Below are 27,394 nucleotides of genomic sequence, written 5' to 3'. Positions count from 1 at the left end.
GTGTTTGGAGGATCTTCAAAAGTCCACATGAATGCATGCAGCTTTGTCCAACTTGGATACACATTTCTCCTTCACATCAGGTTTAGCTTATTTCCCTTATGGATTCAACAAGGTGCAGTGTTCTTGTCTGGCTGGCAGACATTCTTCTCCCCAGTGCTCCTAGAGCAGGCTTTGGGAAAATAGCAACTGCATTGGTGTACAATAGGATCTTACTGCTGATTCTTTAGCCACAGTAGCAAGTTGCTGATATTTTGATAATTTGAAAGATTCTGCTACATGCTGAAGGCAGAAGCAAATAATGCTATGTTGCTGAGGTTAGACTTGGAGAAAGACCAGGTTATGCTTGCAGATAAGTCATGTTACATTATATAATGGCTTTTACTGTAACTTTTTGGGCAAAGTCTATGTTGTAAACCCACTCTGGGCCAAAAATCTACAATAATTTGATGCATTAAAAGACCAAATATAGTCTGAAGTGTGGTCTTCAGAACTTCTACCATCTGATCAAATTGTAGTTGAAGGGCTAGCTGCTAGACTCATTTTACTGTAAACCTATTCCATTAATTCATACAGTAACCAATCTCCTGTGGCTTTGCACATGGAGTAAGATCAAGTGCAATTTTCGGATGAAGTGGAGCTAGATGGCAGTAGATAATGTGACCAGAAAAGATGATTGACACTGGAGGCTATAAAAGACTATGTGGGAAAGGAGGTAGAATAGAGTTAGAGACTGTAGGAGGATGGTATAAAGGGGAATATTTTTTTTAAAAGGTGGAGTGGTCTATCACATAAGGAGAGACTTTAATCCATGTGGGCAAGATTGCAATGATAAGCACATTCAACAAATAAAAATGAAGGCCTAGATCTGCATTATTTTTGTGAAAGTAATGCAAAGAACAGTCTTGGAATCCAGAGGAAGCTGCCAGAGAGCAGAGATGGTGAAGACAGCCACATAGCAGGGCACAGAAGTAAAAGCACCGACAGCTACAGTGAAGACCCTGATACAAGGGGTACAGAGAACGGCCTCAGTAGACTCAGGTGGGTTTTGGGGGGGGGGGGGGGGGGAAGAGGGAGAGGGAGAAGCTAATAGGAATGAACCAGGGTGCAGCCACCGGGGTATGTGGTTGGGGGGGGTGGGGGGGAAGGCCTTGAGCTGGACCTCAAGAGTCAGAATAAGAAAGCTGAAAACGATTAACATTTAAAAATAGAAGTAAAAATTCACGAGTTAACTTACCTGAAAAACAAAGACAACATCAGAGCTGAAGACAAAGCTGAGAAATGTGCAGCACCACCACCAGGTGGCTAGCATGTGCAACTGCCGTGCTCAGCATGCCTCAGACTGCCACATAAACATTGGAAAATCTTAGTGACAACGTTATCTATAGGTGTCACAGGCAAAAGGGTTACACAGGATCTTTCAATGGTATGTGACAGGACATGCAAAAAATATACACACATATAAAACAAATACATTTTAAAAAAGGTAGTCAGTACAGTTTTAGCTTGTTTTTATTTCAAGGGTTTAGCCACTATGACATTAGTTGCTAGGCCAGCAGCTATTTCCCCCTTAAATGCACCCCAATATTAGTACCCAATGCAAGAAAACAGCATTTTTACTACACAATATGCTGTTTCACTGCACAAGGTAATTAGAACATGAAAATGTCTATGTAACAACATTGGAAGAGTAGTCTTCTTTGAATTGAATTACTTTATACATTCATACACAGCAGATAAGACCACTGAAATTACAAAACTTGGGGCTCACTGCTTATACTAATCTGTTGCTTTAGCAACAGATCAGCCTGCCCAAATGTATACCAGTGGACTGTCACTTTCAGCACTGTTTTCACCTCAAAGTGCTAACTAGAATCCAACAAGCTATTTACAAAATTTATATGCCAACATATTTACATTAGAAAACCCAAATATGATTTATGAAAACTGCAAAATTGTCATATGCTATGTAAAATATAGTTGATTTGAATGATTATTGAATGTCTAAACTCACATCTTAAACTCTATAACCAGTCCCAAAACATGAAAAACATTTCTACATCATAACGGCAGTATTACAAAATGGTGTCATCTTTATGACAAAACCACCCCAACGTAATTGATAGTTGTATTGCCAAGATTACCTAGGTAGTAGAGGTCTCCAAAATGCAAGTTTTACAAACTTTCAGTTAAAAGTTGAATTCGAATACAAGTTTAAAATTTTATAATCTACACAAAAAGGAACCTCATCTTCAGCAGTTTTATATATATATATTTTTTTACAGTCACTGCTTAAAAAAAGTCCAACATCTGCACCAACAGGAAACGGTTATATCCCAAGTAACCTGGTCCATATGCTTCACAGGTAGAAAGTGCGTGGTATGCTGTTCATAGGAAGTACTAGGTTTGTACGGTATTTTCATCTTTGCTGAAAGGTTTTGTTGAACCAGGCTTTACCCAGGAAAGGCCAGAAACATGCATGCCTTTGGTCTGATCATCAGGTTTTCTCTAGGCAAGACAAATATTAAAAATTATCTACTAAACTTATACACTGTATTTCTTTTACAGTACTATCACAAACCTAGATTATAACTTAATGTACAAATCCTCAAACTGGTGCTACAAGATAGATGCAACCAAGAAAATAGAATGCAATAACTCACAACTAGATCTTTCATGTAACAAAAACACAAGGTGTGCGTATGTTATATCTTTCCTTCACATATACAGGGTACGGTAGCGTAGTGGTTATGTTACTGGGCTAGTAATCCAGACGCCTGGACTAAAATCCAGAGTCATGAGTTCAAATCCCGCCACGGCGGCTGGCGAATTTAAATTCAATTAAATAAAAATCTGGAATTAAAATACTAGTATCAGTAATAATAGCCATGAAACTACCGGATTGTCGTAAAAACCCATCTGGTTCACTAATGTCCTTTAGGGAAGGAAACCTGCCGTCTTTACCCGGTCTGGCCTATATGTGACTCCAGACCCACAGCAATGTGGTTGATTCTTAATTGCCCTCTTAGGGATGGGCAATAAATGCCGGCCTTGCCAGCGACGCCCACATCCCGTGAACGAATAAAAAAAAATACAGTGAGTGAAGGAAAGAAGTGGCTAAAAGCAAGAGGCAAGTTTGAAGTTTTTTTTTAAGGGTGGGGAGAGGGGCAACCAGCTTTGCCACCAGGGTGGAAAGAAAAAGCTGATGTACATTAGATCAGAGTCAGCAGAACAAAGGGTCTATGCTGCGATACAAGGTTGGAGAAGATGCAGATGATCTGGGGAGGACTGTCAGTGAAGGCTTTTGGATTTTAAAGTCAATGCACTGGGGGAGGGGGCGGGAAGGAACATGAAGGAAAAAAAAAACAAAAAAATTAAAACTATTGTTTGAGCAATGCTACATCATGGCACCGAAACAGAGTGGAGCACAAATGCAGGGACCACCGTAGCATCACTATATAGCTTTTTAAATGTAGAAGGCAGCCCAAGGAAAAACAACTGACACCTAGCCAAAGGAGAAAATATTAGGAAGGGTGACCAAAGGCTTGGTGAAAAAGGTGGATTTTAAGAGAGAGGGGGAAGTGAAGAGGCAGAGGGGTTTAGGAAGGGAATTAGAGTATGGGCAGCTGAAGGTACAACTGCTAATGGAGGGGTGAAGGGGACGTGGTGGAAGAGAGAAATGAATAAGAGGTCAAGTCAGCAGAACGGAGTTTGGGCAGGGTATGGGTTATAGGGAGGGGCAAGGTCATGTAGGAATTTAAAAACAAGGACGAGAATTTTAAGCGAGGTGTTGGACCAGAAGCCAAGATTGATCAGCAGGGATAAGAGCAATGGATAGGTGGAACTTAGGTATGGAATAGGACATGGAAAACAGCGTTTTGGATGAACTGACTTTTACGAAGGGTGCAAGGCCGGCCAGCAGAATATTGTAATAGCCAAGTCTGGAGGTGACAATTGCATGGATGAGGGTTTCAGTGGCAGATGGGCTGAGGTAGGAGTGGAGGCAAGTAATGTTATGGAGGTGGAAGCAGACATTGTTATGGAGAGGATATGGAGTTGGAAGCTCAGCTTGGGGTCGATTAGGAGGCAGAGGTTGTAAATTGTCTGGTCCAGCCCGAGATTGGCCAGGGAAGGGAATGGAGTTGGTGGCAAGGGTATGGAGTGTGTGGCAGGTGCAGAGGACAATGAATTGGATCATCCCAATGTTTAGCTGGAGGAAACTGCAGCTCATCCAAGACTGAATTCAGAGGAGAGATAGGGCATGGGGAACTGAGACAGAGATTGAAATCATCAAGGATGTGGAGTTGCTCAGTGCAGAGGGTGGATATCTGCAACTCAGGCTGGTAGCAATAGATAATAAGGATTTAATAGGAAAACCATGATCATGCAGGCAGTGAAAAGCATAGCCAGGTGGAGAAGCTTTAGTGAAGGACAAGGTGTCACCATTAGTGAGACAAGTTTCAGTCAAAGCCAGGTTATCAATACAATCATCCAGACTTGGAGCACACACGATTTGGAATGACTAATCGTGCTTTAGCATTCTCTAAAATATGGAGAAGTCTACCAAGAAACAGAAAATAAAGCTTATGGTAACAAAATTCACCATTTGAATGTTAGTAGCCTTTCCTCTCAAAAAGTACTGTTACAAACTAGATTTTTCACAATGTTGGCTCACATCAATGATATGTAACGGGATTATCATTTCAGAAAAGTGATTGCATTTACATTTAAACCAAAATGAAACATTCTACTCAAAGTAAAAGATTAAAAAACCTTTTGCACAAGCTAGATATTTGATGAGCACAAAAGTACCCAAGTGTTCCGTAAATGGAAATAAAAATGGTGCCATCTTCTAAAACTTCAAAACACACAAAAAAAAGTCAAACAAGCATGTAGCTTGCCACCGCGTAGCATTCCAAGGTAAATACATGAGGCAATTTGCCCAGGTAATGTGTCGAGAAACTAGAGAAGCTGGACCCAAGGTTCACACAGGATGCTTGCCATGAGGAAGTGGGATAGCTGGCTGAAATGCACTGGCTCATACTAGCAAAATGCTTTTAATATCTGATGCAGGAAATGAACTTACCTTTTGAGTTAACATCTTCTCTCTGGCTTCTTCATGTACTGCTGGATTCCAAGGTGAAAAGCTTTGGGAGAAACAGGTACATTTACAAGAAAAATTATACCCAGTTTTCTCACCATGCACATGAAGGTCAGAATTTTTAATCTCTTTTGAAGTCATTGATTCCTTGCAGGTGCTAAATGCCCTGGAGTAGCTTTCCCAAGTGGTCATTCGTCATGCATGAGCACATGGAGACTTTGGAACCAAGATAAATTCTGTCCTCACCAGATATCCATACACTTGGGTTACTGGACAGCAATCACAACTGCGAACCCTAGTTTATGTGCCCCTGCTTAATCTGGGATGCTGAGGCCATTTGTGGCATCACTGCCATGGCTACTCACTGGATAAACTGACTGATCTATTGAAGCTCAAGGTTAGAATCTTAACACCTCCCCACTTAAGAATGAAAAGTGTGTGTGTGTGTGTGTGTGTGTGTGTGTGTGTGTGTGTGTGTAAGTAAAAATCAAGCACAATGGGGTAGATTTTTGTGCTGTGCCTGGGCAGTAATCATAGCAGTTCACCTGCCTGTTGTATAACAGCTGGATTTCAAATGGAATGAAAATCAGTGGAATAAAACTCAGGCGAGCTTTATCATGGGCAGGCAGTCAATTCTGCAGATTACCGCACAGGCAGTGAAGATGGAAATCTACCCCAGTAAGCTCTGTACATTATATGCGATGAGCTAAATATCATTCCCATATCAGCAAGGTTCTCTTTCCTCCTTTCAACAGAACCTACTCTGATTAAAAGCTGCTTAATTCAAACTGATACAGTAAAGAGTGCTTTAAAATGGAATTGTTTACATTGCTTAATTGAAATTGTTGAATAATTCTAGTTTTTGTAGTGCAGAAAACAATTTTAAATTATCAGAAGTAGACTGTACCGGAAAAACTTCCGTAGGATATTTACTGTTTGATCACAGACAGCAGGAGTTGTCAGCAATCTGACTGAAGTGCATGGAATAGTAGGCCAATTAAACTGGCCTATGCTGGTACAGTACATGGAGTAGGCAGCCAGTTAAACTGGGCATTGCTGGTGCATAGCGCCAGTTTCACAAGATTAGTGGCAGTCCAGGTTATTCATCACTGTTCTAAGCCATACAGCAACAGCACAATCTATTCAAAACCAAAAAGGACTCAAATGTTTGGCATTTGATTATGGAAATAAATTACAATCTCAAATTGAAATTTCTCTTCCACTTGCCCATGATTATATGCCTAAAATCTTTGTAAGCACACCTTTATGCAGCCATTTTAGGATTTCAGTTGGGCTTGTTCAATCTAAATATTTCAATTTCCTTGGCAATAAACCAATACAAATTGAATAATTTATTGGTGTAGAGTTAGAGGCTATGCTGACAGAGTATGTACAAGACGGCACTTTTTACACCAGCATGTGAAGTTTCAAGTCATGTGACCAGCTTCATCAGGCCCTATTTGAGTGTTTGAATATTGGATTAAGATCGTTCATATCTGGCAAAACCTCACGACTAAGTTTTAATTTCAGGAATATTGATCAAAACTATTTTAATTTCATTTTTTGTAGGCAAAAATCAAATGTGTTCTTCCAGGACAACAAAATAAGTCTTTCAAAATATTCATAACATGAAGACAGAAGTCATATGGAGCACTATACATATTTTAAAAAGCAGTTTGGACAAAATAAACATCATCTTGTTGGAAAGTTATCCCAATTAGGCTGTTTTAACTAAAAGATCCGTGTAACTCACCTAATTGCATAAGGGTCATCCATTTTAGGTTGATCAAAGAGACGACTGTTGCATAGTTTCACACTATCGATTACTTTGCTTTTGAACAAGTGAATATCTTTTTCATATCTGGAAATAAATTTATAACTTCAGTTTGACAAGTTTAGTTGCTGCTATCAAACAAATTTTAAAAAGAGTTAAAGAATAATTGAGAAATGCAGAAAAGTTGAAAGACAGTGGTCTGTAAGACAGTGCTTAAAACTATGGTGCTTGCTTTTAAAAAAAACATACATTTACTAATTTTCTCACCACAGTGTGACAGGTTTTTCTTTAACAGTCCTCTATATTCTGTGAGACTTACATAGAAAGGCAAAAGATTCTTTGTACAAGTAACAACCCCAAATTCACAAGTCATAAAACATGAAGTTGCACCCGTTCTGGAATACTGTGCAAATTTATAGTGCGAGCCCATTTACACAATTTAGTGGAATTCTAGTGATGCGACTTATAGAAATTGGACAAGACAAGATAGCACCATGTTCCAAAGCAAAATGACAGGTTAACATTTGTGTGACAAAATTTGGCTATTCTTAGCACAAGTCCATTTTTTTTTAAATATGGAAGAAGAAAAAAATAGGTGCATCAATATCCCAGTCATTGCTTAAATGCCATTTTCAATTGGAAGAATTGCAGCAATAAGCAGCTTACTTATTTCCCTCCTCTTACTGGTCTACCAAACAGTATTTACTTCCTGAAATTATAAATATTCAGCTCATAACTAAATTAATATTTTTAAAGGGTTACTATAGCCCCCAAGACAATACTCAAACCTCAACAGGTACACAAATAGAATGGACTACAAATTTGTAACTTTTTTTGTTGTTTAAGAAACTGTACACTCAGCAGAATATTAATGTTAAATTAAGTCAAAGCACAACTAGAATAAGACAGGCATATTTTCTACTACCAGCTACATGGTGGGATTAAAGATAATCTGTATACCTGCCCTTTTCAAAAGTACAATATGCCAAATAGTTATTAACCCCACAGAAAAAAAAGTACTGTTCTTTAAAAAGTTAATTCTTTCAAACAACTCAATTCAGTTAATCTTAATTGTATCAATGAAGAAGGTACTAAACCTCTAGTCAGTTACATAAGCACTATTTTAGAAGCAAGTCCTTAGAGAACTCAGTTTTTAAAAAGCCATTTTCTCTTCAGACTCACAGTACTGCAGCTTCAGGGTTCAAGGGATTAACTGTATCAATCTTGTAGAACACTCGACGAGCATACATCAGCACCTGCCAGATGTGATTATGATTCCGCCTGTGGGAAGTACCATAGCAACACAGCATTAGGAAAGATTCATACAATCAGTAAGACCATTTTTTCAAAATCTCCAGGGAAGAAGCATGTGAAACTGGGCCAATTTCTTTACCTAGTTTTCTTCAGACATTTTCACACATTGCTGTGGAGCATTTGTGCCACATTTGGGCCTATTTTGAGGGAGTAGAGATAAGAGAAGACACCGTAGCTTTTAACTACAACTCACTTTAGTACTTATGCCAAGATAGATACGCAACCATAAAAAAGGTTAAGCAAGAAAGGAAATGCAAGGGAGAGGGAGTGGTGTTCTTTTTGTTCAAAGTTATTCCTTTTTTATAGAAAATGCCTCTACTTATTAAACAAATATACGTTTTTACAATCAGACATTTGGCTGAAAATAAACAAGATCTGTAACGTTTGTATCAATATAAAATGAGGGCATTTTTTCTGAGAGTGAAGCTGGTCTTTAAACACAATCAAAAGCAAAATACTGCAGATGCTGGAAATCTGAAATAAACAGAAAATGCTGGAGAAGCTCAGCAAGTCAGGCAGCACCTGTGGAGAAAGAAACAGTTAACGTTTCAGGTCGAAGACCTTTCGTCAGAACTGGAAGATGTTAAGAGTTAAAAGTTTATGAGCAAGTACAGGGCCAGGGAAAGGTGGGGGAGGGAAGAACAAAAGGGAAGGTCTGTGATAGGGTAGAGCGCAGGAGTGATTAAATGACAAATAATGGTGCAAGGCAAGGAAGGTGGTAATGGGTCAGGTTAATAAACAAAAGATTGATCAGGAGTAGCTGCAAATGGCAGCAGCAGAACCATTAACAGCACTAGCTGTCCCAAAAAATGGGAGCAGTAGTTATAATCTGAAGTTATTGAAATCAATGTTGAATCTGGAAGGTTGTAAAGTACCTAAATGAAAGATGAGGTGCTGTTCCTCGAGCTTACGTTGAGCTTCATTGGAACAGTGTAAGAGGTCAGAGTGGGACTGTGAAGGGGAATTAAAATTACAAGCGACCAGCAGGTCAGGGTCATGCTTGTGGACAGAGCGGAGATGTTCAGCAAAGCGATCACCCAATCTGCGTATAGTCTCCCCATTGTAGAGGAGACCGTATTGTGAGCAGCGAATACAGTATACTAAATCGAAAGAAGTACAAGTAAACTGCTGTTTCACCTGGAAGGAGCGTTTGGGGCCCTGGATGGTGGGAAGGGAGATGGTGGAGGGGCAGGGGTTGCATCTCCTGCGCTTGCACGAGGGAAGAGCGTGTGTTGGAAGTGACAGAGGAGTGAGCCAGGGTGTCGCGGAGGGAGTGGCCCCTTCGGAACGCTGAATGGGGAGGGGAGGGGAAGATGTGTTTGGTGGTGGGATCGCACAGGAGGTGGCGGAAATGGCGGAGGATGATACATTGAATGTGGAGGCTGGGGGGTGGAAGGTGAGGACAAGGGGGACCCTATCATAGTTCTGGGAGGGAAGGGAAGGGATGGGGTGAGGGCGGAAGTGCAGGAAATAGGATGGATATGGTCAAGGGCCCCGTCAACTACAGTGGAGGGGAATCCTCGATTGAGGAAAAAGGAAGACATATCGGAAGCACTGGTGCGGAAGGTGGCATCGTCAGAACAGATGCGATGGAGATGGAGAAACTGGGAGAAGGGAAGAGAGTCCTTACAGGAAGTGGGGTGGGAGGAATTATAATCAAGGTAGCTGTGGGAGTCGGTGGGCTTATAATAGATATTGGTTGACAGCCTATCCCCAGAAATGGAGATAGAGAAGTCGAGGAAGGGGAGAGAAGAGACGGAGATGTGAAGGCAAGGGAAGGGTGGAAATTGGAAGCAAAGTTGATGAAATTTTCCAGTTCGGGGCGAGAGCAAGAAACAGCACCGATAGAGTCATCAACGTACCAGAAAAAAAGTGAGGAAGGGGTCCAGAGTAGGATTGGAACAAGGAATGTTCCACGTATCCTACAAAAAAGGCAGGCATAGCTAGGACTCATACGGGTTCCCATAGCGACACCTTTTATTTGGAGGAAGTGAGTGGAGTCAAAGGAGAAGTTGTTCAATGTAAGAACAAGTTCAGCCAGGCGGAGGAGGGTGGTGGTGGATGGGGACTGGTTGGACCTCCATTCAGGAAGAAGCAGAGGGCCCGCACGCCATCCTGGTGGGGGATGGAGGTGTATTCGTCCATGGTGAAAAGGAAATGATTCGGGCCAGGGAACTGTTAAAGTGGTGGAGGGCATTAGAAGAGACTGGACAAGGGGAGAAAGAGAGTCGAGATAGGACGAAATAAGTTCCACGGGGCAAGAACAGGCTGAAACGATGGGGGTCTCATCCTGTGGGGGCTGTGCAGGATTGGTGGAACTATGAGGTTGGGGGCGGGGAAGAGAGGAGAAGATCTCCAGAGGAGATGAGGTCAGTGACGGTCTGGGAAACTATGGCTTGATGTTCGGCGGTGGGGTTATGGTCCAGGGGGAGGTAGGAGGTGTTAGGAGAGTTGGCGTTCAGCCTCTGCAAGGTAGAGGTCTGTTCGCCGCATAACAGCGCCACCCTTGTCAGCAGGTTTAATGACAACGTCGGGGTTGGACCTGAGAACGGAGTGCTGCAAGTTCAGAGGGAGTAGGTTACAACGAGTGAGGGGAGTAGAGAAATTGAGACGACCGATGACACGCCGGCAGTTTGCAATGAAAAGATCAAGAGAAGGTAAGAGGCCAGCGGGAGGGGTCTAAGTGGAACGAGAATTCTGAAGACCGGAGAAAGGGTCTACTGTGCCGGCAAGGGGGGGGGGGGGGGTGGTGGGCGACTCCTGGCCAAAGAAGTGGGCGGGGAGGTGAAGGAAGAGAGCTCAGCGTTGTGTCGAGCTTGAGTACTGTGACAGAATTAAAGAAACCAATACAATGCTAAATCTTAGACAAATTTGCTTTATTTTTGTCTCATGAAACATCAATACACATGTATTGCCATGGAAGAAATAACCATGAACCATCCCACTCAAGTTCATTGCTACAACAGATTAGTCAGCATCTAGCCCATTTTAAAATTAAACAGTACTAACCTCCACTTTGTGAATGCTCTTTTTACATCCAATTCTCCTGTTGTTGGATCTACTAGTGGGTGGAAGACTGGCATATCAAACATCAAGCGCTAAAATAATGCAGAATATAAAGATGAAACATCTAAATTAATATGTTTAATTTTTCAGACATTAACAATGCCATTCTTCCTCTTGGAAGTTTTCTCCCCTCCCCAGGGCTGAAGTTTCACATTGCAATTACCAATCAGACTGGTATCTGCGAGCTTTTATGGTTATTTCCAACAGGCATCAAGGTTCAACAACCTTGCTTCAATAGTTGAACACAGCAGCCAGTTTTCAATGTTAGGGGACCGTTGGTAGAAACCTCTGCTTTCTCCAAACATTAATTACACTCAATTTATTGCAGCCAGTGCAAATTTGAAACAGTATCAGATGGCCTCTTGATTTGAGGGGGGTGGGGGGGCAAGGAAGAGATAATGGGTCTCCCTGATTGGTTTCAGTGCCCTCAGGTGTCAAATTGGATCCAGTTCCGTACTACAATGACACTTCTCACGTCAATGTACACCAAGGATAGGATCCATCAACACGGTTAGTCATAAACTTTTGAACTCAACAAATTTTGGCCAAGTCAAAAATTTGACAGGAACATTAATTAGTTACTGATTCAAAACAGTTTTTTTTTAAAAATGACTGCCAAAAAATGTTGTTAGAAAATCTAGCCAGAGTCATGCTAATGAGAATTCTTGCAGATTATACATGCTATATTTTCCTCTTTGTGGAGATCAATTGAAACCTATGGATAAATACAAATATGACATTTAATTTTTAGATGAATTCAAAGTGATGTCAGATACATTACTAGAGGGAGAGGGAAGGTAAAGAGGATTGGGCAAGAGGTGGGAAGAAATAAAGAGCAGGGATCCATATCAGCACACTCTCAGAAGGTGCCTCATTGACTTGGTAGAGGCCCAATCATAATTTAATTCATGCAATACTGAACAATTAATTCAATCTCAACCATCGGATTGCCAGAAAGTTTAGGGGAAGTTCCAGCCTCCTTTGGCCGTTCTCAAAGATCAACATGCCAATTCTATTACAGCAATTACCCAGATATTAGAAGTAGAACTGTTATTGCACCAGTAAGCTTATACAAAAGTTATAGTACAAATGCAAGAGGTTGCTGATGTGCACTGATGCAAAAAACAATAGTGCAACTCTGGAACTGGATCAGTAATCTGAATATGTACCACACCAAAAGCTAGGACCATGAAACAACCTCCAGAATCTACTGTCGTATGCATTTGGTTTTGCACCAGGCTCCATACACTGCATTCAATGTGAAGCCTAAATATGAAAAGTTCCCAGATAATCCAAATAAAAAGTAGTCACTTAATCTTGAATTATATTGAGAGCAGACACTCCCATAGGATTTCTCCTAACATTGAACCATGCACACTTCAGATGCCAGCTGATGGCACTTTGGAAAACAGGCATACATACACAGAACTCCAGTCACATTGCAGAAATCAACACAGGAGCCAGCAGCATCGCTTAGATTTGGTAACCAGTACCCAGAGCACAGCTGGGCTCTTGTATAATCCATTCTAAGCTTTTATTTAAAATAATTTGAAAGTATTTCACTTACCAGCTTTCCTCTGCCTCCTGTTATCTCACAAGCCATTTTAGAGGTGGTGACCCATGGTGGCAATTAAGCCCCCAACTGGCTGAAAATTAGCTCCACACTATTTTTTTCAGCCTTTAGAGGCATAGAGTTCCAAGAACAACATAGCTATATTATAAACCCAACCTTTGACAGTTCAGATTAAAAGACCTGCCACCAATGGTCACGTTAGCTGTTCTGTGATGCACAAAGCACAATCTCAAGATGAGACCTCATCCACAGCACCCCAAAGGGGGTGGGAGAGGGTGAGGACAGAAAAAACAAACACATGTCAATTTGAATAAGTAGAGGAAGAAATATCTTTGTTCTTACTCAACTGCAGTCTCACTTTTGAAGGTGGTACACTGCACTGACAGATGGGTTAAGTTATTTCTTTCCTCACTTTAGCTGACTCTGGGGAGTGAAAGATGATAATACTGTCAGTTGACTGGAGATGGCGATGTAAAGTGGTTTATTTTAAAATGATATACTGCATTAGTACCTCCTACTGCACAAGTGTACAAATTGTTCTGTGGCTTCGTATATCTCCATGTTCAGCATAAGTCATGTTACAAATGTTAAGATACAAAGTGTGAAATTATGTACATTCTAAAAGGAAATGAACTCTTCAAAGTTGAAAAGGAACATTACTTACAGGACAGTCTCCATCTGGGTAGTTGTCGGGGATATAAATAGTAAATTTAAATACACCATCCTGGTACAATCCATGTCTTATAAAGATCACCCCAAACCACACTGAAAGCAGAGACACATGAAATAATATTAGTTGTTTTTTTTTTAAAAAGTGAAAACCAGACATAGATTATGATCAGACTTACTTAATGCAGATCCATATGAAGGCTGTACATAGACTCCAGGCAGCTTCTGCTTTACAACCAAGGTACTGTAAAACATTAACATGTAAACACATCATTGGAAATTTCAGGCACAAATTATTTCTGCTCGTCTGTAAGATCAAATGAACACCTAAACCTAATCTAAAGTTTCTTAATAAACCTGCAATTGTGGCATATGTATTAGATCAGTCTATTTCACTTTCTCTTCAAGTTGGGGAAATGCCAAGTCTCTGCTCATGGCTTCTCTGAAGATATAACTGAGATTTAGAACGCTGCCTGAATAGACCACGAGAGCAAACTTGCCACTATTGCAAGCGTCAGTAAACAGCTTTCTCATGAACTTTTGCTACTGCATTTATTTCCATGAATTTCAATGGGATAACAATAGATTAAAAGTTCATGAAGCTGGACAAAATAAAACCGGACAATGATGCACTAATCTGCACATATGGGACCACAATGAAGATAGTAAGAGGCACTACTTACAATTCAGCAAGCAGAGAATATTCTAGGTAGAAGGGACCATATGAAGCATGTGTTCCATTTGTTGACTGTGTAGATGTGACAGGAGAAATGGGTTTAGTCACAGGAACAGCATTTTTTGGTATAGAGGGCAATTGTTTCTTGGCTGCTGAAGAGCGTGGAGAACTGGTCTTCTGTTCTCCAGACACACCTCTTTCTTCACTGTCAGATTTCTGTATGACAGAAGACAATTACCATGGGAACGCAGATTTTAAAATTAAGAGTGTTCTACAAGATTCACAGGTGTTACCTTAAAATAATTCTGCATATATATTCATTCATTGTATTGAAAACATTAAAGGCAGTTTGTGGCACTACAGGTTGGATGAACACAGACTCATAACACAAGTGTCCATCTCAGCCACGTTTACAGTGAGGCAGTGAGCAGGATATAGGCATATTCCCAGAGGTAGGAATGGATGGAACATCCCCATCAATCCCTCCTCATTTAGCTCCTGGAGCCAGCCAAGGGTGGTACAGACGGTAACCTCAGGAGCAGGCCAAAAGTATGCAAGACATTTACAATAAATAATACCATTCTTAGATAGCAAGGCAAATTGTACTTAGTACACAAAAATCATCCCCCTCAACCTCCATGGATCAAAAATGTTCTTCCCACCATTCACTACACCAGTTCAAATGTGAAAGACCTTTTTTGGTAGTCAATTGCTGTTAGAAATAACCTGGGTAAATGACACCTAAGTTTATGTACTTAACTAGATTTGTGATAATTGTGTCAGTCCCTAAAAGGAGATTTACTATTTGTGTCCTGCAATGTATTACAGTTGTAGTGAAATAAAGTCATCCATCACTATTGCTCTGAAACTTCAGAAATAGTGTACTATAATTAATTCAGAACATTATGAAAATACAGCTGTTTTAATGTCCATTATAAATCCTAATTAAGCCTTGTAAAATGTAGACATACTAGTTTGCATTTCAAAAACATTTTACGAGGCAAAAATATTTGTTTGTAATTTCCTTGCTCTCCTCCAAAATGAAAGCCGAATTTTTCATTCTCGCGAATAAGCTTGTGACAAATGCTTTTCCATTACCTTCCGCGCAGAACTTGTAGACATGCTCCAGAAAGGGTTCATTACTTGTAACAGCTTCACTACCAAGTCAAACGTACACCTGCTTGAACCTCTCTAATCCACTTTATATTCTAGAAGAGAATTTTTAAAAAAAAGTATTAATTTCTAAAATCTTAGTAACTACATCAAGAGTTGCAGGATACAATTCTGAAAGTAAGGCTCTTCCCCAATCCAGATCCCAAAGTAAGGGTCCCCAAAATAGAGATTGCGTCGGAAGAGCTCTTGTAAAGAGCTAAATGCCTCTCTCACTGAAGGGAAGAGAATGATTATCCCTGGTAGTTTACAAGATTGTTAAAACAATGTAGGCAAATTTTTACTGCAGGTTTACAGTAAATGTGGATGTAGATTTTTACCATTAGCTAAATCCACAATTTTTTTTTTTAAGATTTAGTTGGAAATAAAGATTCTGAACATTTCTCAATCTTCAACACAAGAGTAGCTCTCTGGAGTACATTAACACTACAGTTGTAAATTGTAGTTACAGTATCTGCACTCTGAAGTGAGACCTTAACTGAATCAGGACACTCCAGTTACGTCCTTGATTTCCACCCCCCACCCCCCCGAGCATTAATGGATACAATTCACTTGCACCAAGTTTGAATTCTCTCCCACTCCACGAGAGTTCAGGGCAGCCCAGACTGAGTGGGCAATGACCGAGAATAACATTTGCATAGAAGAGCTACATGAAAGTTAAAAGGAAGTCAATTGATTAAGGTATAGGATTCTATTGCTACTAAGATGGTCAACCGGGCTCGGTGCCTCAGAGCTAAGGAGTGAAAAACAAAACAGAGTTAGGATTCTCCCTCATAATAGCTAGCCAGTTCCCTTGCTGGAAAATGCCCTCTGCATGTTGGGCAATGACACAATCAGAATTGGCTGTGATATCCAAGTTTGAAAGGCAAGAAACAACGAACTTGCATTTATTTATATACAGCCTTTCACGACCTCAGGACATCAAAGAGCACTTTATAGCTGATTAAATACTTTTGTAGGAAACGGAGCAGCCAATTTGCACACAGCAAGGTCCCACAAACAGAAATGTGATAATGACCAGATATTCTGTTTTAAGGAGGTTTGTCGAGAGCTAAATGTTGGCCAGGACACCAGCGAGAACTCCCCTGATCGTTTTCAAAATAGGACCAGTAATAAGCCATTCAGCCCCTCGAGCCTGTACCACCATTCAATTAGATCATGGCGGATTTGTATCTTACCCGCCTTAGGTAAGGATATTAAAGGTTACAGAACTAACAAAAATCTATCAATCTCAGTTTTGACATTTTCAATCGACCTAGCCTCAACAGCTTTTTGGGGGAAAGAGTGTTCCAGGTTTCTACTACCCTTTGTATGAAGATTCCCCCATCAAAAGGAAATAGTTTCTCTCAGAGGGCTTTAGCATCTCATACAAAAGACGGCACCTCTGACAGAACAGCACTTAAAACGCCAAGCTAGATTATGTGCCCAAGTGGGACTTGAACCCACAACCTTGTGACTCAGAGGCGAAAGTGCAACCACTGAATCCAGGCCTGTACAGGCTCACACATGAACAGCCACTGAGATGAGCTACCTGAGGGCTCCCAGCATGTCTAGAACTTTAATTCAGTAAGAAAATTGGTGGAAAGTTAGCAGAATTAGTCTGTAAAACTGAGATGCACACAATTAGAAAATGCTTGCTCTGAAAACTTTGGTGCTGCATCACTTGCATAGTAAGTTTGCCTTGTAACATTTGCTAAAACTGCTTGCATTTACAAATGATAGAAGAGGCTGGTAACCAATACACAGCATGAATAAACATTAAAGTAGTATAAAAGAGAGGTGTGAAATAAAAACACAGAAAGCCATCATGCCTGGTCTTCTTTTGGTAGAATTGCAGCAGTGCTGGGAAAAAAGGCTGCTCCCTGGAAGTACGTGCCGTGTGTACTGTCTGCTCCAAAAAGTTGCTCAGGAAGCAAATGTTTTGACATCTTCTGGCAGCTGGTGGTATTCATTGCTACAGTCAGGCATGCAATGCCATAATCATCTGGCAGCCTAAATAGATACCTCAGATAGACTTAGAAACAAAAACTGGTTATAAAACTAAACAGCCAGATCATCGTCTAGATCAATTTTTTTTTTGAAAAGGCGTGCTGACTCATTAGGTTTTAAGACCACAAAAAAAACTTTGAAAAGAAGTTCTTTCTCACGTAGTTTATGTTTTGAATTTTTAGTCCTCATGAATTGCTGCATTTAATTCCAATTTGTCGAACACCATTTTATTACAATGATTACATTTGCGATTGTTCAATATGTACAAGGGGTTAAAAAACAAATCAACCTCCGATCTCCCACCCCTGCAAAAAAAAAAGAGTACATATAGGATCCAAACAGCTGCACCAGAGCCACCAAGAGTGGCCGAGGGTCAGGCTGCTGCTTGGGGTGGGGATCCAAGGCTGGCAGGGTGGTCCGCCACATTCCCGGGCCACAGCAATCCTCGCCGCTTTGCCAGATTTTCCAGGCTTCCAAGCCCTTATGTTGTAACCATTTACACTTCCTCTGGACCCAGCTTTTGTTTCTATACTTGGTCTCATTATCGCTTAAATTTTGCCTTGCTCCTTCATCCCTTTTATCATTTAATCGCTCCTTCTTGCTCTCCACCCTATCACAGACATTTCCCTTTTGTTCTTTTTTTGGCTCTGAATTTGCTTAAGAGCTGTTCATCTTCAATATATTCCAGTTCTGATGAAAGGTCCTCAAACTGAAATGTTAACTCTTTCTCTCTCCACAGATGCTGCCTATGGCTTTCATGTCCTTTCTATAATGGGAAATCCAAACGTACAGAGCACTCAATTTGGTTTAGCCAATGATTTGTACAAATTCAGCATTACTTTTTTATTCTTATGCTCTATGCCCCTTTTAATAACCCAAAGTACTTCTGACCTTTTCAAAAATAAAATGACTTTCTCTGCACTCACACTTTCAGAAAATTATGTATTTGAACCCCTAGCTCTCCCTGTTCATCCACACCTTTCAGCATCTTTCCATTGAGTGTATACTCCCATTCCTTGACAATCTCTATTTATCCACAGAACTCCTCTTTGATGCACCCCTTTTTTTGCCCAATCCATCCATCCATCTCACATTTGAAGATTTTCCATTGCTGATCCACTAACATATTTGCTAACTTTTCTGTCTAATTAATGTGGGCCATATCTCACTGACCGTTGCCTTTTTCCAATCCAGCAGCCTTAATTTTGACTCTTCCATAGCCTTTTCTGGTCGCAATAACTTGTGAACCGCACTATCATTTGTTACTTAGCAAACTTCTTTTGCATGTTTAAATTCATACAAATATTTTGGTATAAGGGTAGGCAGGATCTGGGAGCCCAACACTAGTAGTCAGTAAGCTTTATGCTCTCGATGCGCAAGGACCCTTAAAGTACAGAACTAATACTTTAAAAATGGACATCAAAAGATTTATTGCACGGCATTATATCCCTGCTGAAACAGCAATGCTGTGAATAGCTAGGAGAGTTGCAGAACACCTAAAGCAATCATATAAACAAACAAAAAAAAGACACCAGAAAGACCAGCTGGCCCATCGATTCTGCCCCACAATAAATGCAAATTTTACGATGTTACTCTCAACACACCTTTCATGTGAATATTATTAAGCTGGTGATTTGGTGACGATAAATAACATTTTCACACATCAAATTTTAAAGCATGACCCTTCAAACACCCTTCCTCAAAAACCCATCCTCAACCCCTCTGGACTAGCTACTGTCCCATTTCCAACCTCCTTTTCCTCTCCAAAGTCCTTGAACACATTATTCTCTTCTACATCCGTGCACACCTTTCCTGCAACCCCCCCTTCTGAATTCCTCCAAGCAACATGCTCTGTATTTGTGATCACAATGTATTATCCCCCTTCATTCTCCTTGACCTCCCTACAACCTTTGATACAGTCAATGACACGATCCTCCTCCAACACCTCTCCTCTGCTGGACTGCCCTAGCTAGGTTCCACCTTTACTTATCCAATCGCAGCCAGAGAACTCCTAGCAATTGCTTCTCTTTCCACCCCCTGCACTACCACTTTGAGTCCCCCCAAAGATCCATCCTTGGCCCCAACCTCTTCATCTTCACACTTCCTCTTGGCAACTTCGCCCGCATATGTTCCTACCCGCTGCTGGAACTCTCACTGATGCCTTTGTCACCTGCAGGCTCGACTATTCCAATGCTCTCCTGGCCAGTCTACCATCCTCCATAAACTCGAGCTCATCCAAAACTCTGCTGGTCATATCCTATTCCCCCTCCCAAATTTAAAATCACACTTGTTTTTAAATCCTACCGTGGCCTCGCCTCTTGCTCTCCGTAACCTCTTTCAACCCTGCAATGCACCCCCTCCCAAATTCTGTTCCTGACTTCAGCCTCTTGTGCATCCATCCCTACAAAGTTCTCATCTTATCTTCAAATCATTGATAAATTACAATATTTTAATACATCAGACATTAAATGGACACTGCTGTACTATAGGCCTAGTTTACAGCTGAAAATGGATGGAAGCAAGAAGAGAGAAACAGTTGACCTCACTCAATACCTCAATTAGGGAGCGTAAAAAAAGTCAGCCAGAATTTCCACTCCTAATTGTCACCCAATGATTCCTGCTGAAAATGCATTATTGAGCAAGGACAGGATTGGGATTCCTGTGGTGTCCCTTATGATTGAATGGACTACTAAACACTTGCCTAAACTCACATCAAGAATAGACTCTAGGATAGGACCACCAGCACCTGTGGAACTGGAACCCAATTAAGAGTCAGCACCTTCTTTAGAGGAAAAGAATACCCAGTAAGATAGCAATCCACTTTAATTGTTTCCCCTTACAATCCAGCGTTACTTTCTCCAAACATCAACATCAAGTTGTTCCAATCCCATGATGCAGGACTATTTTAAGATATTATGCCATTGCTAAATAGCAATTAATCCCAAAACACTGGACTTCTTTGTTAAACTGCTGATTCACATAATTTACAGTCTGCCACCCTCCCACTTTAGCATGCATGTAATAGTTGGAATCAGATTGTGAGAAGTAGCAATACATTTCCCAGTATCAACGGTAATTATCTGGCATCAAACATTCCTGGTATAAAAAGGAACTAGTACAAACAATTCTAATCTGGAGACAGGTTTGTGAACTGCTATTTAGCTAGAGAATAGCACAACTTAGTTTTAGAAAAAGAATGCCAATGCTAGATAATCATCGTAGCAAGAAACAATTAAATTTGAAATAATACATTTCACCTTACCTAAGCTCTTGTATGCTTAGAGTAGCTGAACACCAAAACTACTTACACAGAGGAGTAATTGAACTAAGTGCAAAAATAGGATGAGAACTTATTTAGCCCATTGTCACTCCATGTTAAGCTTTACAGAAAGGTTTAAACACCAATTCTGCAATCACATCTGGAATTGATTAACTAGTTAAAAACAGTATATTGTAATTGGTCAGTGTATAGAAATGTTCAGTTCCATTCGCAACCCCTCAGATAACGAAGCAGTCCGTGCCCACATGCAGCAAGACCTGGACAACATCCAGGCTTGGGCTCATAAGTGGCAAGTAACATTCGCGCCAGACAATGACCATCTCCAAGAGACAGTCTAACCACCTCCCCTTGACATTTAACAGCATTACAATCGTCAAATCCCCCACCATTAACATCTTGGGGGTCACCACTGACCAGAAACTTAACTGGACCAGCCACATAAATACTGTGGCTACAAGAGCAGGTCAGAGGCTGGGGATTCTGCGGCGAGTGACTCACCTCCTGACTCCCCAAAGCCTTTCCACCATCTACAAGGCACAAGTCAGGGGTATGATGGAATACTCTCCACTTGCCTGGATGAGTGCAGCTCCAACAATACTCAAGAAGCTCGACAACATCCAGGACAAAGCAGCCCGCTTGATTGGCGCCCCATCCACCACCCTAAACATTCACCCTCTTCACCACCGGCGCGCCGTGGCTGCAGCGTGTACCATCTACAGGATGCACTGCAGCAAGTCGCCAAGGTTTCTTCAACAGCAACTCCCAACCCGCATCCTCTACCACCTAGAAGGACAAGGGCAGCAGGCACATGGGAACAACACCACCTGCCCATTCCCCTCCAAGTCACACACCATCCCGACTTGGAAATATATCGCCATTCCTTCATCATCACTGATTCAAAATCCTGGAACTCCCTACCTAACAGCACTGTGAGAGAACCTTCACCACACTGACTGCAGCAGTTCAAGGCAGAGGCTCATCACCACCTTCTCAAGGGCAATTAGGGATGGGCAATAAATGCTAGCCTTGCCAACGACACCCACATCCTATGAACGAATATAAAATAAATGAGCACCATTTATAAATCAACCGGGAATATATGCACATTCAATTTAAGAATACACTGTATTTGCTAGAGGCAAACGCTGTTGGGAACAAGACATGCAGCCCTCCCAGCAACAGTACATGAGGCAGCAAACTACAGTAAACCAGTTATGCATTATATATTCTCAAATGCAAGCCAGCAGCAACCTGTTCTGGGCATGCCCAAACAAACAAAAACACCTGGGAGTAAGGTAAGAGCTGAAATCTGATCTCAGGCTTCAGTATTAGAACATATTCACAGATCTTAATTATTTACATGATTAGATAATATTCACAGTTGATGAAAGTTCCTACATCATACTGTGGAACACTAGCACAGATCTTGTATAATCCAATATATCTCCAGGCAAGCAAAATATAGTGGTTTAAAGACAGGCTAGAGAAGGGAAGGTGCAGGCTGCAAAACTCTACAAAACACATTCCAATAATTTGAAGTCATGGGAAATCAATACTGTACTCTTGGCATATCCAAAAATAAACTGTACTTTAAGAATGCCAGTGCTCAGAAAGTATCTCACCAATACATCTACTGTGTAGTAATCCCCGCTAATTTAAAGAGACTGAGGTTTTTAAAACGAATTTATTTTCCTCTGGCTTTGACATTAAATCCAAACTATGGGAAAGTAGAGCTTATTTCACTTTCATAGCTGAATGAAGCTATTACAGTCTCAGTCCAGTTTTACAACTGAAAATCACACGAGGTAAGCTTCATCTCAACATAAATAGAACTAATGCACAGGATGAGAGAGTTGGGAGTTAGAAGAAGCTGCAGAAAGGCCAAAGTAAAGGCTGCAGGATCAGGTGGTGACAAAAGCTACTGGTTCATCAACTAACAATGTTCTTTGTATACGGACAGAGATTTTACAGAATTTGTGAAATAGCCTGGAAAAAAAAATTACATTAGGAGTACACATGGTCATTGAAATGCACTGATTAGTCCAGTGAACTGGTGTGATTCCTGATCCAGGTGTTGCAGTATCAACTGTGCCTATAGAAACTAGACGCATGTAATAAATGGCAGCAACCCAATTTCACAGTTACGGTGACAGTTCCAATCTGCTTGAGCTGTACTTTGGAATTTTAGAAAGTATTAAAGAGTTTTCGCTTTTACATTACAGCAATGCAGCCAATGGCAGATGTGTGGTTCTCCAGCCATTCAAAAATGTGGGCCTATAAATCAACCAATAGATTAAGGTGTACTGTTGCAGTATGCTAAAAGGGATCCAGTCCCACTTTTGTGCAATCTAGCAACTGAGTCTATTTTACATCAGACTACAAAAGCAGGCACCTGCTGACAAATGTAAAAGATGCATAGCAGCTCTCAAGATAGGAATAAAAAAGGTAAAGTAATATCACCTTTTAGGGTCTTTAACTTTCAATTTTTAAACTGAAAACAAAAGCCTTATTTACACTACATAGCACACAACTATTAACCCCAGCTTGAAAATCCAATATCAGATTCAAATCCATTTTCTGAAGTTCAAAGATGAAACAAAGGGGAAAAAGCAGTTCAGAAAGTCAGGCATTTCCAGTTGTATTTTAGCCACAGCTTTGCAATAAGCTATCGCCTGGCATAAACATCAAAATACTTTTCCTCAGGATGGGGGGTAACAACATCTCATCATTCTACATCTCCGCATTCCACTCCTTACCCAACAGGCTGACTTGCACCCAGTCCCACCAAACCCACTCAAGAGCCATCTAAGGTGATTCATTTTAGAGTGCATTGATTAAAATACTAATGCAACTATTACACTTCACAGAAAAGATGGTAGCATTGTGTTTAATCTCCTTTTAGAAAAGTTATAAAGTGAGTTTTGAAACAATCCAAAACATTTTTTAATCAGAAGCTACATTTCCCAATGTTCTATGGGAGTATCACAACATAATTAGTTAACAAGTCTGTTAAGATGAAATTTGACTGTAAACACAGTCACTGCTCATGTAGCAATTTACTGAGTTCTCTTTTCTCAGTGGTTTATTCTGATGATCAAACTTCCCCCACCCAGTTATTGGGAAGAGGTAGACATTGTAAGAGCACCCACCTTCTAGGCACCCTATTTAAATTGTTAGCTTTTCTAAACACTTGCTCCAATACACAGTATGTGTACATTAATTTTTATCTTCACATTTCAACCTTCATAAATGAACCATTTTTATAAAAGTGATTCATGTTAGCTGAATGTATAATGTAACAGATATACATTTACCAAAAGGATTTTTTTTTCTGTTGGTTTTGATGGATATTGAAATATTTCACTAAAGAAGCTCTCAAAAATAATTTTTTTCTTGCAGCTGTGAATGCAACACAAGGCAAAGCAGTAAATTCACATCTCAAGCTAGTCACTGTAGGTTTTACACTTACATAACCAATACAATGCTGTTACATTCAAAAATTAGGACCTTTTAAAATTAAAGTTTTGTATTGGAAATATCACAGATTTGACACCATGTATAAAAGGTTGAATTGAAATATATTGCCACCTTCATCATATCAAAGAGGAAAGAACTTGCATTTTCCTCAGAACATGCACAATACTTCACAACCATCAGGTTACTTTTGAAGTTCAGTTATTGTTGCTATGTAGGCAAACAGTAGCCAATTTATGCAAAGCAAAATCCCACAAACAGCAACAGAATTAAGATAAGCCATTTTTGGTGGTGTTGGTTGAGGGAGGAATGTTGGCGGGACATTGCGTTCAATCAGTGCCATTATCAACAATTCTCCTTGCCTGCTTGCTCTGGGTTACAAAGAACATAGACCTGAGGCCAATCTAATCATTAGGCATGTGTTCCACTCCATTTGTCGTAAGTCTTTGTCATTCTTCATTTTCTATTGCATGAATAAAACAACACCAGCATATTATTCTGGAACTACACGACCCAGTCAAAAAGCTTTACACCAAGGGCGCTTTTACACTTTTTGCTCCTGTAGATTCTGCTGTCAGGATATGGGAGGTGGTTTTAACAATGCAAACTTGGTGAACTGCCACACGGATATCATTCTTCCACAGTCCAAAGTACAGAAGTGGCAAATGTAAAATCACCTTTAATTTCTACAGAATTCTGCTTCAGGATCCAGATCAGTTACAAATTGGCTGAAATCTAGCTTCAGTGTGTAGTATAACCACTGTAACTGGTGTTTTATCACAAATAGGGAAAATGCCAGAACAAAGCATTTATACTACTTTCTGCCCAGTTTGTTGAAATCCAGTTGCAGTGTAGTAGCTAAAAGGCTGTTTATAGTTTTGATAACACATGTAGTAAAGTTTCTCCTTTGCCACACGCCCTTTCCCACAGCCAAAAAGTCAATTTTTGTAAATTCAAAATTTGAAAATTTAACAATTCAGAATCAGAAGCTTGTACCCAAAGGATTGACAGCTAATGCTCTAGAATAAAGATGCAGTACTGAGGGAGTGCTGCACTGTCCGAAGTGCAGTCTTTCAGATAAGACGTTATGCCATCTGCCCTCTCAGGTTGACGAAAAGATCCCATGGCACTATTTGAAAAAGAGCTGGGGAGTTTTCGCACTGTCCTGGCCAATATTTATCCTTCAACCATCAGTAAATAGATCAGGTCATGTACTTCATTGCTGTTTGTGGGACCTTGCTGTGCATAAATTGGCCGCCACGTTTCTGTACATTACAACAGTAACTACACTTTCAAATAAGAATAAAAGTACTTTTAAGTAGTTGCCCACTAATAAAGACAGAATTAGTCTTTTGCCCTGCACACTCACATGTACAGTGACACAGCTCAGGATTTAAGTTTCTGTGACTACAAGTCTGAAGTACAGATAATTTGGCAACGTACATCTGGAAATCGATAGCCATCACATCAGTCACCATGGAAATGGAGCTGAAAAGTGCATTTAAATATTCAGCAACACAGGTCAGCTGCTCCACCTCTCTCCTTTAAGACGCTCTTTAAAACCTACCTCTTTGACCAAGCCTTTGGTCACCTGTCCTAATATTTCTATGTGTCAAATTTTGTTTGATAATCGTTCCCGTCAAGCGCCTTGGGACGTTTTACTACGTTCACGGCGCTAATAAAAACTGTAAGTTATTATCGCTGCTGCTGGGCTCAGGTTTTAAAGGCCTGGAGGTTTCAGGTGAGGACTTACACAATTCTGAGGTCCTGAAATGAAGAAACAGGTCGACTGCCGCAAGTTTAAGGCCGTGGGAGGGGACGGGGATCGGGGGAGGGGGAGCAGGCCGTGCACCTGCCGCTTGCCGCCGCTCTCGAGCCGGCTCCTGGTCCCCACGCCAGTCCGACACACGGGGCGCAGGCGCACTGAGCCGCAGCGTACTTACCTCAGCTAAACCCGTAGAGGTAAGTCCCGCCCCCCGACAAACCCGATTGGTGAAAGGAACCCAAACGTCACCAAAAAGGAATAAGTTGATTGGCTCAGGTTGTTGTCAGTCAAGCGAGGGAAGGCTACCGTCACCGCCGCTGCCGCCAACTTCCGCTCCCGCCCCGGACCAAAAACAAAAGCCAACGATCGGCGCACGGTGAAGGGGTTCCAGCGGGAGGCCCTTTTCAACCGCATGCGGTTCAAATCTCGAACACCTGAAATGTCCGCCGCACGGCGACACTGTCCTCGGAAGCAGCCGCTCTCTTACCCAGACTCACCAGCATCCTCAGCACCGACCCACAGCCGATTAAACACAGCCCACACCGGAAGGCCTGTCCCCTAGCTTGTGATTGGCGTCCCTGTTCTATCGGGATTTCTCTTTGGCACTTGGGTCGTGAGCTTTTTGCTCTCTCATTGATCGAGCAAACTGTCAATCACCTGCGTCACAACGTCCCCGGGCCTTTCAGGAGAGGGGTGTTGTCGGATCACGTGATCCGCCTGTTGTCACGGACGCCATATTTAATTGTAATAAACAATAAAGGCGCCGCCTAGTGGCGCTGACTACATCCAGCCGACAGATGGAAGCAAACCCAATGGAAATCAGAAGCAAAATGTTGCGGATGCTGGAAATCTGAAATAAAACCAGAAAAAGCTGAAAATGCTCAACAAGTCAGGCAGCATCTGTGAGGAAAGAAACAGAGTTAACGTTTCGTCAGAACATCAAAGGTCCCACCAAATCTTTAAGACCTTTCAACCCTTCTCAAGGGCAATTAGGGATGGACAGTAAATGCTGGTCTTGCCCATGAATGTAGTACTTTAAGAGGAAAATACAGTATTAAAGAGCATAGCCCAGTTGTACAATTCTAGATGAGCTGAAATGCAAACAGAGGCACAGCTAGGACTCCGAGATGCACCAAAGGCTAAAAGTCCAAACATTAGGAAACTGAAATAAAAACAGAAAATGCTGGCAACACTCAGCAGATCAGGCAGCATCTTTGGAGAGAGAATCAGATTTACGGTTTCAGATCAATGACTTTTAATCAGAACTGGAAGAAGTTAGAGATTTAACAGTTTATAAGCAAAGACAGGTGTTGTCGACAGTGCTATCAAGCGGCAATTACTCACCAATAACCTGCTCACCGATGCTCAGTTTGGGTTCCGCCAGGACCACTCGGCTCCAGACCACATTACAGCCTTGGTCCAAACATGGACAAAAGAGCTGAATTCCAGAGGTGAGGTGAGAGTGACTGCCCTTGACATCAAGGCAGCATTTGACCGAGTGTGGCACCAAGGAGCCCTAGTAAAATTGAAGTCAATGGGAATCAGG

At 41.1% G+C, this 27,394-nt stretch overlaps 1 protein-coding gene across 3 annotated transcripts; it reads right to left on the bottom strand.

The window, feature by feature from the left end:
• Positions 1-1,493: 1,493 nt before the first annotated feature.
• On the bottom strand, positions 1,494-26,427 carry aktip (akt interacting protein). 3 transcript variants are annotated; one of them, XM_067997887.1, is made up of 10 exons: positions 26,346-26,427; positions 15,269-15,378; positions 14,178-14,386; positions 13,674-13,738; positions 13,490-13,590; positions 11,196-11,284; positions 8,055-8,153; positions 6,852-6,959; positions 5,084-5,144; positions 1,494-2,505 (listed from the first exon to the last, which is right to left on the bottom strand). In XM_067997887.1, exons 2-10 carry the CDS (start codon positions 15,308-15,310, stop codon positions 2,398-2,400), a joined length of 882 nt encoding a protein of 293 aa, XP_067853988.1. In that variant the 5' UTR covers positions 15,311-15,378; positions 26,346-26,427; the 3' UTR covers positions 1,494-2,397. The 3 variants fall into 3 exon arrangements, with proteins under 3 accessions (XP_067853988.1, XP_067853989.1, XP_067853987.1); XM_067997888.1 differs by having other exon boundaries at positions 26,336-26,399; XM_067997886.1 differs by lacking the exon at positions 26,346-26,427 and adding an exon at positions 25,837-25,996.
• Between the last annotated feature and the right edge of the window lie 967 nt (positions 26,428-27,394).

The sequence above is a fragment of the Heptranchias perlo genome, chromosome 16, assembly GCF_035084215.1.
Source record: "Heptranchias perlo isolate sHepPer1 chromosome 16, sHepPer1.hap1, whole genome shotgun sequence".
In the NCBI taxonomy this organism is placed as follows: Eukaryota; Metazoa; Chordata; class Chondrichthyes; order Hexanchiformes; family Hexanchidae; genus Heptranchias; species Heptranchias perlo.
This window is presented reverse-complemented; position numbering and strand designations above follow the sequence as displayed.